Source organism: Heterocephalus glaber, unplaced genomic scaffold, assembly GCF_053883595.1.
Source record: "Heterocephalus glaber isolate CG9 unplaced genomic scaffold, H.glaber_assembly_v1.0 deba00001236, whole genome shotgun sequence".
Classification (NCBI taxonomy): Eukaryota; Metazoa; Chordata; class Mammalia; order Rodentia; family Bathyergidae; genus Heterocephalus; species Heterocephalus glaber.
In genome coordinates this window covers 143469-162750 of record NW_028258223.1, presented here as the reverse complement: position 1 = coordinate 162750, position 19282 = coordinate 143469, and the positions used below count along the sequence as shown (strand labels likewise).

The window sequence follows — 19282 nt, the reverse complement described above, 5'->3', positions numbered from 1 at the left end:
CCCACATTGTGGGCTGTCTCTTGACACTGATGGTGGTTTCTCTTGCTGTACAGAAACCTTTTAATAAGAAGAGATCCCACTTGTTGATTGTTTGTGCTAGTTCTTGGGAAACTGAGGTTTTGTTCATAAAATCCTTTCCTACACCAATGTCTTCAAGGGTTTTACCTAACCACTGTTCCAACTGGTTCAGAGTTTCTATTTTAATATTTAGATCTTTAATCCATTTTGATTTTAGTTTAGTGCATGGTGAGAGATACAGGTCTAGTTTTAATCTTTGCCAAGTTGAAGCCCAATTTTTCCAGCACCATTTATTAAAGAGGCTATCTTCCCTCCAGTGAGGGTGTTTGGCTCCTTTATTGAAGATGAGATGTCTGAGTATGTCTGGCATTGTTTCTGCATCTTCTAATCTGTTCCACTGGTCCTCAGGTCTGTTTCTTTGCCAGTACCATGCTGTTTTTTATCACAATAGCTTTGTAGTAGAGTTGCAGGTTGGGGATTGTGATATCCCCTGCCATGTCTCTGTTACCTAGTATTGTTTGTGCTATTCTGGGTCTCTTCTTGTTCCAAATGAATTTTGGGATTGTTTTCTCGAGGTCTATGAAGTATGCTGATGGGATCTCAATTGGAATAGCATTAAATCCATATAGCAGTTTTGGAAGTATGGTCATTTTCACTATATTAATCCTTCCTACCCAGGAGCAGGGGATGTCTGTCCATTTCCTGATATCATCTTCAACCTCTCTTTTCTGAGTGCCATAGTTTTCAGAGAACAGGTCTTTGATTTCTTTTGTTAGGTTGATTCCTAGGTATTTTTCAGTTTTTTGGATGCTATTGTGAAAGGAATTATTTGCCCTATTTCTCTCTCAATGAGTCTGTCATTTGGTGTAGAGGAAAGCTATTGATTTTTGTGTGTTGACCTTGTAACCAGCTACTTGACTGAATTTGGTTACTAAGTCTAGAAGACTTTTGGTGGAGTTCTTGGGGTCTTCTATATAGAGTACCATGCCATCTGCAAATAATGACAATTTGACTTCTTCATTTCTTATCTTTATTACTTTTCTTTCTTTCTCTTGTGTAATTGCTGTGGCTGTTTCCAGAACTATATTGAACAAGAGTGGTGATAGTGGACATCCTTGTCTTGTTCCTGATTTGAGTGTGAAGGAGTTCGGTTTTTTACCATTTAGTATGGTATTGGCTGTTGGTTTTTCATAGATGGCTTTTATCAGTTTGAGGTAGAGACCATCTATTCCAATTTTTTGTAGGATTGTTATCATAAATGCATGTGGGATTTTGTCAAATGCTTTTTCTGCATCTATGGAGATAATCATATGGTTTTTGTCCTTGGCTCTATTGATATAGTGTATTACATTGATTGATTTGCGTATATTGAACCATCCCTGCATCGCTGGGATGAATCCCACTTGATCAGGGTGTATGATCTTCTTGATGATCTTCTGCATTCTGTTTGCCAGTATCTTATTAAGGATTTTTGCATCTATGTTCATTAATGAGATTGGCCTATAGTTCTCTTTTTCAGTTGGGTCTTTCTCTGCTTTGGGGATCAAAGTGATGCTTGCTTTAAGGAATGAATTTGGGAGTGTTGCTTCTCTTTCAATTTCATTGAAGAGTTTAAACAATAGTGGCAGCAGTTCCTCTCTAAATGTCTTGTAGAATTCAGCAGTGAAGCCATCAGGGCCCAGGTTATTCTTAGCTGATAAGTTTTTAATTACATTTTCAATTTCATTGGTTGACATTGGGTTGTTCAAAAATTTTAGGTCTTCTTTGTTCAACTTTGGTAATTCATATGCATCTAGGAATCTGTCCATTTCTTCTGTGTTGTCCATCTTATTGGTGTATAGGTTCTGGAAGTAGGTATTGATGATCCTCTGGATTTCTGCTGGGTCTATTGTAATTTCACTCTTTTCATTCCTAATTGCATGGATTTGGGCCTTTTCTTTCCTTTTTCTGATAAGGTTGGCTAAGAGTTTGTCAATTTTGTTGATTCTTTCGAAGAACCAACTCTTGACTTCATTAATTTTTTGTATCATTCTCTTAGTCTCCATGGCATTGATTTCTCCTCTGATCTTTATAATTTCCTCCCTTGTATGAGCTTTGGGGTTGTCCTGCTCTTCTTTTTCTAGAAGCTTGAAGTTCAGCATTAGATTGTTTAATTGGGCTTGTTCTGTTTTCCTAATATGTGTATTCACTGCTATGAATTTCCCTCATAAGACTGCTTTCATTGTGTCCCATAGATTCCGATATGTTGTATTGTCATTGTCATTTAATTGAAGGAACTGCCTGATTTCTTCTTTAATTTCCTCTGTGACCCATTAGTTATTCAGAAATGTGTTGTTCAATTTCCCTTTTGTTTATAAAATTTTTTGAGTTTCTTTTGCTATGGATCTCCAATTTCATCGCACTATAGTCTGATAACATACAGGGGATAACTTCAATTCCTTTGCACTTACTTAAACATGTTCTATGTGTGAGTATGTGGTCTATTTTGGAGAATGAGCCATGTGCAGCTGAGAAGAATGTGTATTCTGATTTTGTGGGGTGGAAGACTCTGTAAACATCTGTTAAGTTCATTTGTTCAAGAGTACGATTGAGTTCTAGTATTTCGTTACTTATTTTTAGTCTAGTTGATCTATCTATTTGCGACAGTGGGGTGTTGAGGTCCCCCACTACAATTGTATTAGTGCATATATGACTTTTCATGTCTGTTAGTATTTGTTTTATATAGTTGGGTGCACTAGTGTTTGGTGCATAGATATTTATGATTGTCATCTCTTCCTCTTGGATTGTTCCGTTTATAAGGATGTAGTGTCCTTCTTTGTCTCTCTTAATCAGTGCTGGTTTGAAATCTACTTGATCTGCAAAGAGGATAGCTACTCCTTTTTTTTTCAGGTTCCTGTCACATGGAGTATTGTTTTCCACCCTGTAACTTTCAGTCTATGAGCTTCCTTTTGAATTAAGTGTGTTTCTTGTATGTAGCAGATTGTTGGATTTTGCTTCTTGACCCATTCGGCTAGTCTATTTCTTTTGATTGGTGAATTGAGACCATTAACATTGATGGTTATAACTGAAACGTATTGACTTGTCATTGCCATGACTTTTTCTTTTTGTTGGGTTCTCCCCCTTTACACTTAATTTCTTGTCATGCCAGATGGGTTCATTCTGCTTTGCTTCCTAGGGTTGTGTTCCTCAATGTCTGTTCCTAAGATATTGTGTAGAATTCTTTGGAGTGCTGGTTTGGTATTCATGAAGCTCCTAAGGTGCTCTTTGTCAAGAAAGTATCTTATTTCTCCATCCATTTTGAAAGACAGTTTTGCAGGGTACATCAATCTGGGTTGGAGGCAGTTTTCTTTTAGGGCTTGGAATATGTCATTCGAAGCTCTTCTTGCCTTGATGGTTGGTTTTGAGAAGTCTGCTGTGATTCTGATGGGCTTTCCTTTGTATGTGATTTCTTTCTTTTCTCTGACTGCTTGGAGAACTTTGTTCTTCTGTTGAGTTTCTGGAATCTTACCAATTATATGCCTATGTGTTGATTTTTTTTTTGATCAAGGCTATTTGGAGTCCTATATGCCTCACTTATCTGTATGTCAAGCTCTTCTCCCCTGCTTGTGAAGTTTTCTGCCATTATTTCTGTGAAGAGATCTTTTATGTCATCTGTACTCTCTCCGTTTCTTCATTGAGCCCAATCAGTTTTATGTTATTCTTCTTTGCATTGTCTAGCAGCTGCTGGATTGATTTCTCATGTTCCCTTATAATTTTTAGCAATTTTTCTTTTCCTGGTCACTAACTGCAATCTTATCTTCTATATCTGAAATTCTGTCCTCAAATTGGCTCATTCTGCTGTGAGGACTTTCAATGGAGTTTTTCCTGTCCCAGAAATCTATTTGCATCTGTTTTATGGATTCCATTTGTTTCCTATGTTGGGATTCCATCATGTTCCTCAGCTCCTCTCTAGATTTATTAATCATATCTTGCAATAGGGGCACAATTTCTCCTGTTATCTGAGAAATTATTTCTGATTTCATTTTTTCCAGATCCCCTTTTGTTGCCAGTTCAGTGGGTCCAGGTGGTTGAGAATCAGAATGTTCCATCTCATTTCCCTTTGGGGTTGCTGTAGGTGATCTGGAAGTCTGGTTTTGAGACTTATTTACATGTTTTCTCATTTCAACTGGGGCAGGGGACTGTTAGTGCCTGCACGGATTACCTCCTCTGAGCTGGGAGAGGTGGAACAGGGGCCAGGAGCAGTGGTAGGGATGGTGACACAAAAACCCTTTCCTGTGGGCTGGGAGCAGTGGGAGCAATGGTGGCCTGGAAGCCCCTTCCTCTGGTCCAGGAGCAGTAGGATGGCGGCTCACAAGACCCTCCCTCTGTGCCAGGAGCGGTGGGAGTGATGGTGGCCCGGAAGCCCCTTCCTCTGGGCCAGGAGTAGCAGGACAGAAGGTGGCCCAAAAGCCCTTTCCTCTGGGCTGGGTGCAGCGCGAAGGATGGTGACCAGGAAGCCCCTTCCTCTGGACCAAGAACAGTGGGACGGTGGCTCAGAAGCCCCTACCTCTGGGACGGGAGCAGCGGGATTCAGTACCTTGCTCTGGTGGTCTGCTGTCGTCTGGGTCTTTCTAGTTTGGAACCAGGTGGCTGCCTGTCTGCAGCGGGGTGATTCAACATCTTCCACATGACTCAGGAACTCGATAGGGCGTGCACAGATCTGCCTGTGTGCAGCCAGATGATTGGGCATGTTCCACATGACTGGGGACCTCAGTAGGGCTTGGTCAGACCTCTCTGTCTGCAGCAGGGTGATTCGGCATCCTCCGCTCCACTCAGGACCTCAGTAGGGGGTGCACCAACCAATGGAGCTCTGGGGCCCTGTAAGAGCCTCTTACATGCAGGCCATGGGATGAAAACTGTGTAGATACACCTCAAAACGTCAGTGCAGCTGTGGAAACAGATGTCACACAGCTGGCTCGGAAGCAGCTCCTCCTGCTTCAGAAGCCTCCAACAAGTGTTGATCAAAAAAAAATCTACACATAGCCATGTAAGTGTTAAGATTCCAGAAACTCAACAGAAGAACAAAGTTCTACAAGCAGTTAGAGAAAAGAAACAAATCACATACAAAGGAAAGCCAATCAGAATCACAGCAAACCTCTCAACACAAACTCTCAAGGCAAGAAGAGCTTGGAGTGACGTATTCCAATCCCTAAAGGAAAAGAACCTCAAACCCAGACTGATGTACTCTGCAAAACTGTCTTTCAAAATGGATGGAGAAATAAGATACTTTCATGACAAAGAGCACCTTAGGAACTTCAGGAAAACCAATCCAGCACTCCAAAAAATTTTAGACAATATCCTAGGAACAGACAATGAGTATCACAACTCCAGAAAACACAGCAAAATGACTCCATTGTGTGCAACAAGAAATCAAAAAGGGGTAGAATCCAACAAAAAGAAAAAGTCATGACAATAATGTCAATACATATCAGTTATAACCATCAATGTCAATGGTCTCAATTCAGAAATCAAAAGAAATAGACTGGCCAAATGGGTCAAGAAGCAAAATCCAACAATATGTTACATACAAGAAACACACTTAATTCAAAAAGAAACTCATAGACTGAAAGTTAAAGGGTGGAAACAATGCTCCATGCAACAGGCACCAGAAAAAAAGCAGGAGTAGCTATCCTCTTTTCAGATCAAGTGGATTTCAAACCAACACTGATTAAGAGAGACAAGGACACTACATCTTTATAAAGGGTACAATCCAATAGGAAGAGATGACAATCATAAATATCTATCCAACAAACACTAGTGTGCCCAACTATATAAAACAAATATTAATGGACATGAAAAGTCATATGTGCACTAATACAATTGTAGTGGGGGACTGCAATACCCTATTGTCACAAATAGGTGGATTAACTAGACAAAAAACAAGTAATGAAGTACTAGAACTCAAAAAAATGACCTTAACAGACGTTTATAGTGTTCTACCCCACAAAACCAGAATACACATTCTTCTCAGGTGCACACAGTCATTCTCCAATATCTGCCACATACTCACTCATTGAACATGTTTAAATAAGTGCAAAGGAATTGAAGTTAGCCCATGTATATTATCATAGTGCAATGAAATTGGAGATTCATAGCAAAAGAAACTGCAAAAACTTCATAAACACATAGAAAGTGAACAAAACACTTCTGAATAACCGATGAGTCACAGAGAAAATTAAAGAAAAAATCAGACAATTCCTTCAATCAAATGACAATGACAATACATCATATCAAAATCTATGGGACACAATGAAAGCAGTCTTACAAGGGCAATTCATAGGAGTGAATACACATATTAGGAAAACAGAATGAGCCCAATTAAACAACCTGATGCTGAACCTCAACTTCTAAAAAAGAACATGAGAAAAAAACCCAAAGCTCATACAAGGGAGGAAATTATAAACATCAGAGCAGAAATCAATTCAATAGAGACTAAGAGAACGATACATAAAAATCAATGAAGCCAAGAGTTGGTTCTTCGAAAGAATAAACAAAACTGACAAGTCCTTACAAAGCCTTTTCAGAAAAAGGAAAGAAAAGGCCCAAATCCATTCAATTAGGAAAGAAAAGGATGAAATTACAATGGGCCCAGCAGAAATCCAGAGGATCATCAATACCTACTTCAAGAGCCTATACACCAATAAGATGGACAACACAGAAGAAATGGACAGATTCCTAGATACATATGAATTACCAAAGTTGAACAAAGAAGACTTGAAAATTCTAAACAACCCTATGTCAACCAATGAAATTGAAAACATAGTTAAAAAGCTACCAATTAAGAAAAGCTCAGGTCCTGATGGCTTCACTGCTGAATTATACAAGACATTTAGAGAGGGACTACTGCCACTATGGTTTAAACTTTTCAATGAAATTGAAAGGGAAGCAATACTCCCAAATTCATTCCTGGTAGGAAGCATCCCCTTGATCCCCAAAGCAGAGAAAGACCCAACCAAAAAAGAGAACTATAGGCCAATCTTGCTAATGAAGATAGATGCAAAAATCCCAAATAAGATACTGGGAAATAGTATGCAAAGGATCATGAAGAAGATCATACACCCTGACCAAGTGGGATTCATCACATGGATGCAGGTATGGCTCAAAACACGCATATCAATCAATGTAATACAATCAATGTATTACAATCAATGTAATATGGTTATCTTCCCACTTGCAGAAAAAGCATTTGACAAAATCCAACATGCATTTATGATAAAAACTCTACAAAAAATTGGAATAGATGGTCTCTACCTCAACCTGATAAAAGCCATCTATGAAAAACCAACAGCCAATATCATACTAAATGGTCAAAAACTGAAATCCTTCACACTCAAATCAGGAACAAGACAAGGATGTCCACTATCACCACTCTTGTTCAATATAGTTCTGGAAACATTAGCCACCGCAATTAGACAAGAGAAAGAAATAAAAGGAATAAAGATAGGAAATGAAGAAGTGAAATTGTCATTATTTGCAGATGACATGATACTCTACGTAGAAGACCCCAAGAACACCACCAAAAGTCCTCTAGACTTAGTAACCAAATTCAGTACAGTAGGTGGATTATAAGTTCAACACACAAAAATTAATAGCTTTCCTCTATACAAAAGACAGACTCACTGAGAGAGAAATAGGTCAAACAATTCCTTTCACAATAGCATCAAAAAAACTGAAATACCTAGGAATCAACCTACTGAATGAAATCAAAGACCTTTTCCCAGAAAACTACAGCACTCTGAAAAGAGAGACTAAAGATGATATCAGAAAATGGAAAGACATCCCATGCTCCTGGGTAGGAAGGATCAACATAGTGAAAATGGCCATACTTCTAAAACTGCTACCTAGATTCAATGCAATTCCAATTGAGATCCCAGCAGCATATTTCACAGACCTTGAGAAAACAATCTAAAATTTCATTCTTAACAAGAAGAAACCCAGAATAGCAAAAGCAATTCTAAGTGACAGAGACATGGCAGGGGGTATCACAATCCCCAATCTGCAATGAAACTACAAAGCTACTGTGATAAGAACAGCATGGTACTGGCAAAGAAACAGACCTGAGGACCAGAGGAACAGATTAGAAGATGCAGAAACAATGACAGACCCACTCAGCCATCTCATCTTTGATAAAGGAGCCAAACACCCTCACTGGAGGAAAGATAGCCTCTTTAATAAATGGTGCTGGAAAAATTGGGTTTCAACTTGTCAAAGATTAAAACTAGATCTATATCTCTCACCATGCACTAAACTAAAATCAAAATGGATTAAAGATCTAAATATTAAAATAGAAACACTGAATCAGCTGGAATAGAGGTTAGGTATAACTCTCAAAGACATCGATGTAGGAAAAGATTTTATGAACAAAACCTCAGTTGCCCATGAACTAGCATGAACAATAAACAAGTGGAATGTCTTCTTATTAAAAAGCTTCTGCACAGCAAGAGAAACCAACAGCAGTGTGAAGAGACAACCCACAATGTGGGAAAAATAATCTTCACCTGCTTTTCCTCAAAGGCCTAGTATCTCTAATCTATAAAGAACTTAGAAAGATCAGACCTCCCAAATTTAAAGATCCAGTCCAAAAATAGGCAACTGAAAAGAACAGACAATTCTTAGACAAAGAAGTAGAAATAGCAAATAAACATATGAAAAAACGTTCAACATCACTGGTCATTTGAGAGATGCAAATGAAAACAACGCTGAGATTCCACCTCATCCAGAAAGAATGGCGGCTATCATGAAATCAACTAATAACAAATGCTGGTGGGGCTGTGGGGAAAAAGGAGCCTTGCTCCACTGCTGGTGGGAATGTAGACTGGTGCAACCACTATGGAAATCAGTATGGAGGTACGTCAAAGAACTTGGACTGGAAGTCCCATTTGACCCAGCTATTCCCCTTTTGGTTATCTTCCCCAAAGAATTAAAAGAATCATACCACAGTGATATATGTGCACCCATGTTCTTAGCAGCACCATTTGTAATAGCTAAAACTTGGAACCAGCCTGAATGCCCATCAACTAGAGACTGGATAAAGAAAATGTGTTGGGTTTTTTTTTTTTTAATAAAATGGAGTTGTACTCAGCCATAGAAAATAACAAATTAGAGATATTTACAGCTAAATGGATGCACATTGAGGTGATACTCTTAAGTGAAATAAATAGGACACATGCATAAATACTGAATAGTTTCCCTAGTGTGAGAAACTGAAAGTGTAAATAAGGACTAAAATGTATAACAGATAATGTGAAATAGGAAGAAAAGGGGGAAAGGGGAAGGGGAAGTTGGAGGAGTAGGGGAAAGAAGGGAATGGAATTAATATGAGAAAATGGAAAAATGGAAACAAAGTGTTTGTAAATAAGGAGGGATGTAGGGGTTGAAGGGAGGGCAGGGGAAGGGGGAAAAATAAGAACCAAGAGAAATTCTGTAAAGGTGCAAATTTCCAATGATGAACATCATTATATTGTGTACCTAAAATATACCAATGATTATAATGAATAATTGATAACGCAAAATAGAAAGAAAGGGTCCAAAGGTGTAGAGGAAGTGGGAGGAGTAGGGGAAAGGAAAGAAGGGAAAGGAAAATTTATGAGACGTGGAAAAAAAGGAAACAAAGTCTTTATAAATAGGGAAGGATGGAAAGGGTGAAGGGAGGGCAGAGAATGAGGAAAAAATAAGAACCAAGATACATCATGTAAAGGTACAAGTTCCCAATGATAAATGTAAATGTATTGAATACCTGAAATGTACCAAAAAAAGAATTTAAGGGAAAAAAAAGAAACAAGGTGCTCACATCTGTAATTCTAGGTACTCAAGAAGCTGAGGCAGAAAGATCATAAATTTGAGGCCAGCCTAGGTAATTTAGCAAAATGTTGTGTCAAAATTTAAAAAATTTTTAAACTTTAAAATTGTTTTAAAAAGGTGGGGATATAGCTAAGTGGTAGAGTGAACACAAGCCCTGGATTCAATCTTCACTAACACACACACACACACACACACACACACACAAGCACTTTACAAATGTAGACCTTCTTAATAAAGACCTTCTCTATATTCACACTCACTCCTTCTGTCTGCCTGTATCTCACAAAATATACATCACTGCCCTTTTCTTTGCTGCTCAAAATTCTTTTCTAGTGACCAAGGAATGAATTATATGACTATAAAATCTTCATATAGTGGCAATTTGTTTGCTTTGTGTACATGATTGTGTCTTGTAAGTGCTACAAAAGGTAGCATATATATTCTCTATAAGCTAAATGTTCATTTGTGTTTCCTTATTTTTTTAATCTACTTCTCCTACTTTTAGTAATTAGATTTTACAGTGTTTATGTTTTTCCCTTTAGTGTATTCATATCATGACATATCTTTTCTTGAACCTTTTGAATTTTTATTTTATCACCTTCTAATTTGGGGTTTGAATGGTACTTTAAAGCTTTGTCAAAATGTGTGTATTAGTCAATTTTCTGTTGCTGAGACAAAATACCTGACAGATAAGACTTAAAGAAGAAAAGGTTTGTTTTGAAAAGCTCATGGTTCCAGAGGTTTCTGTCCATGGATGGCTGGCTCCAAGGCAGAAACATGATGGAAGGATATGGTGGAGGAAAGATGCTCAGCTCATAGCAGCCAGAAAGCAGGGAAGCAGAAAGAGAGCCAGAGAGGAAGAGGCCAGGGACCAGATAGTATCATCCCAAGTTTGCATCCCCATGACTCACCTGAACACACCCAAAAGGGTGCTTAACTAATTTTCTAGGCATCTCAAGCCAGTCAGGCTGACAATCAAGACTAAGCATCACAATGTGTTCCCTTTCTTTGTTTGCATTTTCTTGGTATGGCTGTGTCTTCACCTTCACTTCCTGGGGAGATGGCCTGTATGTTTTTCCCTGTATAGTGTTCTCCATGCTAACCACAGTACCAGTGTGGGCTCCAGAAATAATGACTACACTTATGGATGGTGAGCACCATTTTCTTTCTGTACTTGCTGATTTCTTTAATGGTCTTTTCAGTTACTTCTTGGTGTAAAGCATACTTAACAGCTATAATGATTGAGTTTCTTCTTAGAGAGTCCACGAGCTATAGAGCCCCACTCCCTTCAATTTCTATGTTCATATACTCTTGGGGGAAATTCTGAACTAATTCACATGTACTGATTCACATTTTGTGATGTGTATGTGTTCTTTGGAGGCAACATTTGAATTTTTAAGTAGGAATTTCTAAAAAGTTTAGTGTCAGTTGTTTTTTACTCTTAAATATGTTTGATAAATCTTTCTGAGATGTATTTCCCCCAGGCATCTTGAAGAAGTGAAAATCAACTATGAAGCACCATTTCTGACTTGCTGTCCTGGTATAGCAGACACTGAGGTCCTACCCCTCGCTGACTTTCCAGTGGCTGGGCACTTTCCCTGCCCACTGACAGCTCCACCCAGGGGCTAGCCTCCACCTTCTACTGGGAGGCTTCTTGTGCCCTTTGGAATATGCTTAGCCCAGATGAAGAGTAGCCCATGGGGGGGTCAAAATTTTGACAGCCATGGAGGCATGTATCACCAGTGGTAATATGAAGCAGTAGATACTGAAACAATTCTGAGCCATAGTTTATGTGGCTGAGTCTCAGTTGCCCACGGTAGTAACCTGCTTATCTACACATTCTTTATATGGCTTTCTTCCCTTTCAGTTTCACTCTCTTCACTCCTTCACTTTTATTTTCCAGAGTCACCCCCTAAATAAACCATGTACAAACAGGTGCTTGATTGTCCCTGGGTCAGGTTTATGGGATAAGTTTAAGCCAGCCAGACTCCTGCTGGGGCTGCCTTCAGAGCTAGATGGGCTTCTCAGTTGTGGGAATGTTGTCTAGGGCTCCTTTGTTTATGTAGCCAGCCCTTTGTGATGTCAGTTGTCTTGCCTATAGAAGTTCCTTTCATTCTTTCATATTCCTTACCCTGGGTACCAGTGAGGAAAAACTCTTGTTGAGAATGCACATAAGTCACTGGAGCTCCTGTTAGATGTTGTACAGCCGCAGGCTCAGGCACACCTCACTAAAGCCCTGTCAGGAATGTGATACTCTCTTCATACCAGGACAAGCAAACTGACATTTAGAGAAGTTATGACCCACGAAGTTTACAAGTAAAAGGATTAAATGAGAGTTTTAAAAAATACAGTCCTTCTGCCTCTGAAATAATTTCCTTATTCCCCTTCTCCCTTCCCTGGAAGACAAAAGCATGTGAAAGCTTAAGTAAGAACCTCTCCTATGAGTAACACATAAGAATTTGGTTTTGGAAGTGTAGGGAATATTTTGACAGCCTTATTTCCAATTTTTTAGTTTGTGTAGAAAAACAGGTATAGGTGGACAGAGGACAAGATGCATAAAGACAGAAGGTGAACAGTCATCTGAATCTTTCAAGGCTGGATACTGAGTACTCAGAAACAGGTGTCAACTCCAGCCTCCAGCTCCCTGTGAAAAGTTTTTCCAATTACCAACATTCTACGCACCATGTTTTGTGATGACAGTAACCACAAGAAAGAAGTGGCTGTCTTCCCAAAATATGCCAGGTCCCAGTTTATTCCTCACTTAAATATCTGGAACCTTGCTCCATAAATACAGTTATTTCTAGCTCAGCATGTTCACAGTTGGATGCCATGTGCCCCCACACCTCCTAACCAGTGTGTCCTTCCACCCAGACAACCAAGTCAGAAACCGGGATGCTCTACTGCAGACTACTCCTGCCTAAACCCTGACGACCTCTCTGGAATGATCATCTAACTTAAGTATCTAAACAAGTGCAGTAAGTTCCCTTCCCACAACAACAGCCTTCCTTCAGCTGACTAATCTCATTATTTCAGGGCTGCTATAGTAATTGTACATGGTGCCTGAGTCCTTCATGCTGCTCCATACACCCACAGACCCTTGGATTGACATAGCCCAAGGCTTTTGAGAAGCAGGGAGGATGCCACCAACAAAGATGTCCTCATTGCATTGTGCCTTAATCACTGCAGCTAAAAGAATCAAATTGTTCTTCAACAAGATGTGCACAGAGAGCAACCCAGCCTGCATGGCTTACCTGACCCCAGCTTGAGGAGGCTGAGAACCAAGGTGAGCATAAGGGCCATGGATGTTTCTGCTGGATCAAGCTCATGCTTTGGAGAGATGATGGAAGGGAAAGATGGCTGGCCCAGAGAGAAGAGAAGATCTGGCAGCAACCTGAGGCACAGGAGCCATGGGGAAGGAGTGGCTCAGTATGAGGTTACAGCAAATTGTACTCCCTGACATAACCCAGGGTCTAGGTACCAGAGGCATAGGGACTTTGGACTTTGAATCAGTGTTTATTGGTGGTCCATAAACATCTATTTCAAGCCAGGGATGGTAGTAGGGTGGTGCAGACTGAGAAGAGATTTGTTCTGGGTCAAAAGTATACCCTGGGTGGGTAGCAAGGAAAAAGCAGCTTCAGGGATCATTTCTGTTCCAGTGTGGCAGATAGAGCAGTGTGTAGAGGGGTGGTTAAGTATCTAGTGCTGGCAGAGAGGTCATCCCAGAACAGTGTAATGGGGTCTACAGGCAAACAGCCAATGCTGAACAAAGAGTGATGCAGGTGACACCAACACTTCCTGGTACAGCCTGAGGTGAACCTGCCTGCCACTCCCTTGTCTTGAGTTCAGGGCCAGGGTGCTGATTTGAAGTCAGATGGGAAAAACTTGCTACAACTAGACAGGACCTTGCTCTCCAAGGATGGAAGATACTAAGAAAGTCAGGAGGACAGGTTCTGGTTTAGGAGAAAGGCAAAGATCCATTGGTTGATTTATTAGTTTCTGCAAGCCTCAGGATTTAAAAGTGGAGATAATGAAGTCTTTTCAAACTCATAGAAACTCATAAAGGTTGCCTAGTAGACCAGAATGAACAGATAGATAACACCACAAAAACATTGTCTAAGTATAAACTACTAAGGTAAAGAGGCAACTTGAAAATTGCATGGTGGTGCCCACATGTAATCCCAGCACTCAGGAGGCTGAAGCAGGGGACTGCAAGTTTATATATAGCCTGGCTAACTTAGGTTCTCAGTGAGAACATATCTCAAAATAAAATAATACAAAAGTGGCTAGGGTTGCAGCTCAGTATAAAGGCCCTGTGCTCAATCTCTAATACTGTAAAAACAAAACAAAACAATACTCTGTGAACCTATTAATTGTTTAAAATACAATTTTGTTTTTTTGTTAATAAGAACAAAAATGTGTTTTATTTTGTTTTTGTTTTGTGTTTGTCTTTGGTACCAGGGATCAAACTCAGGACCTTGCACTTGCGAGGCAGGCTCAGAGCCACTGAGTTAAATCCCCAGCCCTGTATTTTAATTTTTAATAGAATATTTATAACTGTACATAGTAATGTGGTAAAATATTATTTCTGATATATTTATATCACAAGAATTAAATCAAGATAATTAACTATTCATCACCTCACATACTTTAATAAGACAATTTTAAATAACACATATGTCTAAAACAACTCAAAATAAAATCTATCTTGTATTTAGAACAGAATAAAAATGAAGGATTGCATTTGCAGCTGCTTCCTGGTTGTAGTCCAGCTCTAACATCACTTGCCTGAGCTTCAAACAAGAAGGGGTTAAGTTAGGAGATCTGATGCTACCATACCAAGGCTTGTACAAAGCATTGCCTGCCATCTACCTGTAGGTGGTAAAGCACCCCAGAGGCAACTACATACTGCTAAAGTGTCTGGAAAACTGTACTCATGAATTGAGAAGTAAAGAATTCTCATCCTTACAGGCTTGGTTCTACAGCACCAACCTAGCACACCTTAGCAGAAATCCACTGAGCAATGAGCACTTATTTGAAATTTGCACTGATTTGCAAATTCCCACCCCCCCATATCTGATGTCAGAAATTTCTCAGCTTTTCAAGACACATTCATGCTACCAGAGTACCTGTATTGATACTTTGCAGGAAATAGGGAGACCTAGCCGGTTGGTCATTTTGAAGACACCAACCTATGTGCAAACCATGCCAAACATGTTAACAATTATGCCCTAAGATCCATCTAGGATGATATATGTTTACTAAAGATAAGCAAAAATGACTGAGTGGAAAACTAGGGGCACAAATCAGGTATTGGCAGTCCTTCCATTCTCATTTCTATGTGAATTTTAAATGTAAATTCAGGGACATAAAGTATTAATGCAAGTCACAATGTTTCAGTAAAGAAGTTTCAGTGTTTCCATTTTATGACAACTATGAATAAACTTGTTAAATTTTTCTAGACAATGAAATTGGATTATTTTTTAAAACAGCAACTAATGCTGTTGTTAGTATTTTTCTCCTAAGTATCACCAAATCACTACATTTCTCTAACTGAACTATCCTATATGCAAGTACATGTTTTTAGTATATATGCTGCCAAAGCGAGCACATAGTACATTTTTAATGTTGTCTATCTTCTGTGCTGTTCCTATAAACTTGCTATTAAAATACATCAAACTAAGAAAAAACAAATGAAAAGACTAAATTGCAAAAGCCATCTGATACTTACAAAGCTGTTTAGCTTACCTAAAAAAAAATGAGGCTGAAAATTTCTGAGCCAAACATCTCATTCAGAAGTTAGAAACAAGTGGTGTCCCCACAATGAGAAGGTAGACAGAAGAATCTTTGAGGATATCTAGCAGGATATAAACATATTGATAGGTGGACTCTGAGCCACTGGTGTTTAAGGAGATGAAAGTATGAATTTAGTTCATCTTACCAAGGAAAGACATACAGAATGAGAAAAGAGAGTGTCCAACACTGACTTAGCAAACCAAGGAAAATGTTTTCCAAGATGATTTAGAAGATGTGCCAGGGATATAAGGAGAAAAGTAGGAGTGGGCATCATTGTAAAAGATGAAAGAAATAAGAATGTATGAGTGAGGAAGTGATAATCTACAATTAGGGAAATATCAAATAAAAAATGACTGCTATGAGGTCATTATAGAATCAGGTGTAGCTCAGGAGTAGATTGCTAACCTAGCAAGTCATGGCCTCATGTTTAATCCTCAGCAACACACACACACACACACACACACACACACACACATTTTTAAAACCTCAAAAAAATCCACAGATAAACTTTGTGAACTATTAAGATATTTTTTAAAAATTGCTTGAAAACAAAGCAATAAGATATTTTAAGCATGGGCCGGGGATTTGGCTCAGTGCTTTTGCCACCTGCTGCACAAGGGCAAGGCCCGAGTTCAATCCCCGGTACCAAAAAAATAAAATAAAATAAAAAGAATGATATTTTAAGCAAATTGCTTGAATACAAGAAAGTAGGAATACACATCTTAAATCACCCATACTGACATCCCCAGGACCACATAAATATACCTGGCTCCAGAAGTAGGAGGAAGACAGATGGCAGTGTACAAGCAGGTAGCAAATCATAGCCTCTCCAGAACCTGAAATCAAGACACATGCAAAACAACTTAGGAAAGAGAAAGAGAAGAGCTCTGGAAATCAAGAAAGAGCCAGCAGGAAAGTTAGAAATTGCAGATAAAAGAACAAATGAGTCTGGAACCTTGACTCTGATTTCCAAGGAGGGAGGCTTCACTGCACAAATACAAGGTAAGCCTTGGAGAGGGTCAGAAGATGCACGGATAATGTACCAACAGAGCTATCCCCAAGAAAAACCCACAGCTATTGTAAGCTGCAATTATAGTGTGGAGTTTTACTCTGAAAGTGACTTCTTCTGCCTTGGAGTAGCATCACCATATTTGGGAGTGATATAATCAGGAGCCATTTGGGGCAGGAGTTTATTGTTTAAGATTGTGCTACACCAGAAAACAGAATTCACAGAACAACTACACTTGAGTTTCTGGGGTCACCCTGCTGGAGTGAATAGGAAGGAGACAGCCACAAGAGTCAGTTGCAGAGAGGAGGAGGGATAGTCACCAACCCCATGAAAAGTTTAAGCAGGAGCTAACTCAGGCTATAGAGGATACAGAGTCCCACCTTCTGTGATGAAAGGCCAAGTTGCTCACATTACACACATGTGTCCTTCTAGGGGGACTGGGTCTGAAAATGCTGGGATTAAGTCAGTGCACTGCTTGGTACCCCTCACTGCCTACTTCCAGGGCAGAACTCAGCCATCTGTTTGCTTTCCCCATCTGTCAATGGGATTTGATATACACCTTGGCTCAAACACTTGCCTGTCCTGGAGTGTATGGACAGAGGGCCCCTTGGAGCAAATGAGAAACTTCATGAACCTATAAGCCATCCAGCTAGTCGAGGATAGCAGAGGCTCCAGATGCATATAAAGGCACAAACACTAAAAACCACTGGAGTTAAAATAGCCCCAAGGCAGACAACACACTATTGACTTGCCCAGGAAAGGTTGAGCAGGATTCAGAATTCGCAGAGGAAAAAGTGAACTTGGAAACACAATAGGCACTAAAATAAGTCTCCAACTTACAAATGAATTCCATCCCAGGAGCACTGTTTACAAGTTGGATTTGTTTGTAACCTGACAAAGTGAATCTTATACAGTATACCTACCTGTAAAAGTTTGCAACTCAACTCTTCATAAATTGGAGAATTACTGTATTTATGACTCACAATCTGCCCCTGGTATCTAGTGGATTCCAATACTGCAGGCTCTGGAAAGAAACTACTTACCCAAACATCTCAATGTGGAGGAAAATTTGAACTCATTTCTCTTTTTCTTTTTTATATTTTGGGATGAGGGATGTTTGTTTATCTGTCTGTCCTTTCTTCTGCTCTTTGTTTCATTCTTTTTTATTTTCTTCTTTTATTACTTTCATTAAATTCTATTTACTTTCTTTAATTCTTTAATTGGATTTTATCTTACTTTTCTCTTTTTTTATGGTTTTTATGTAGATGTTCCTGAAAAGCCTCATGTGCTCAGAGCCAGGACCTTTGGAAGATGATTAGATTATGAGAGCAGTATAGCTGATTTGCTGTTAAGAAGTAAGGCCTGACTGGAACATGTGGATCAATATGGGCTTGACCTGGAAGGGTAAATCTTCTTCACTAGCTCCTCCCTTGACTCTGTGCTTCCTGGCTGATATGACATAAGCAACTTTCCTTTGCCCAGGCCTTTGCATCTTGCCACTTCTGACTGGATGAGCTAAACATTCAAGGACTGAAATATGAGCAAAAATAAAACTCTCCTTCTTTAAGTTGTGAGTGTTGAGTATTTTGTCCCAGCAACAAAAGAATGACTAAAACACATTTTGGTACCAGAGAAGTGGAGTCTTTGCAGTAAATGAAACTGTCCATGTTGTTTAGAAGCCTTTGGAACTGGTTCATGGTGGGTGTTCAGAAGAGTTTAGTGATGCCACTAAACATGTGCCTGAGGCTGAGCTATTCCTGATGTGCAGACAGTGGATAGGGCAGGAGGATCATGAGAGGAGGGCAGTGCCTGGGTTCTCTGCATTTTCAAGGTAGAAGGCAGTGGTGCTGTCTCAACCCTGGGGACACACACATACCTTTATGACACCGGTGTCCTCAGGGCTCCAGTGTTCCCAGAATGAGTTTACGATCTCTTCTCCATACCCACAGCCCAGGATCATAAGCTTGGATCTGGAAAGCAGAGAAGCCCCCGAGGGCATGAACACCTCCAGCAACACCACCCTGTTGTTCAGCCTGCTTTTCTTTCTGATCACCAATCCCTACCCCTCCTCTGTTTGCATCTGGCTCCAATCCAGACCCCCCTTCCCAGCCAGTCCCAAGGCCCCACCCACCTCTTCACACTCCTCTCGAGTCACCCTCAGGTTCCAGCCCATGCAACAGATGAATTCATAGTGCAGCTTTTGGAATTTGGGAATCTGGGCCAAGTTCCTCTCATACAAGAAGAAGAACATGTCATATTTCTGTAGTTGACTATCTTCTTCCATCTCATTGGCGAGGTAGCTGGGAAAGACAACAGGTTGCTCATCAGGGTCACAGTCAGGAAGGAGTTGTGCCCCAGGTTGGCTCTGAAAGAGGGTTGGCAGGTGCCTTTCAGCTCAGGATCCCATCAGCCCTATGCAGTGCTCCTGAGGACCAGGTATCTTTGGAGAGGCCAAAGCTGCATAGGGCCGTACTGAAGGTGCCTCCAACCTGGGAGATGAAGAAGGAATCCCCGTGCAGAGCCTGAGTTGGACTCCTACCCCTGTCACCCTGTGCCTACACATGTCTCCTGGCCAGGGAGGAGCACTTAGTTGAGGGTGAACTTGATATTGTTCTGTGTCCA

General features: G+C 39.9%; 1 protein-coding gene across 6 annotated transcripts in view; it reads right to left on the bottom strand.

Moving 5' to 3' along the window:
- The window catches only part of LOC147828182 (speedy protein E4-like), a 38230-nt gene that overhangs the window by 6040 nt on the left and 12908 nt on the right, over window positions 1-19282 (bottom strand). For 4 of the 6 annotated variants that reach the window (XM_087210954.1, XM_087210955.1, XM_087210956.1 and 1 more), the window contains 2 exons: window positions 18792-18960; window positions 18537-18623 (listed from right to left, as the gene is read on the bottom strand). In XM_087210954.1, the coding sequence (XP_087067080.1) occupies window positions 18537-18623; window positions 18792-18960 (256 nt within the window). Of the gene's footprint in view, window positions 1-16416; window positions 16488-18536; window positions 18631-18791; window positions 18961-19282 lie in introns of all 6 variants that reach the window. The other 2 variants (XR_015451198.1, XM_087210958.1) reach the window with 2 other exon arrangements.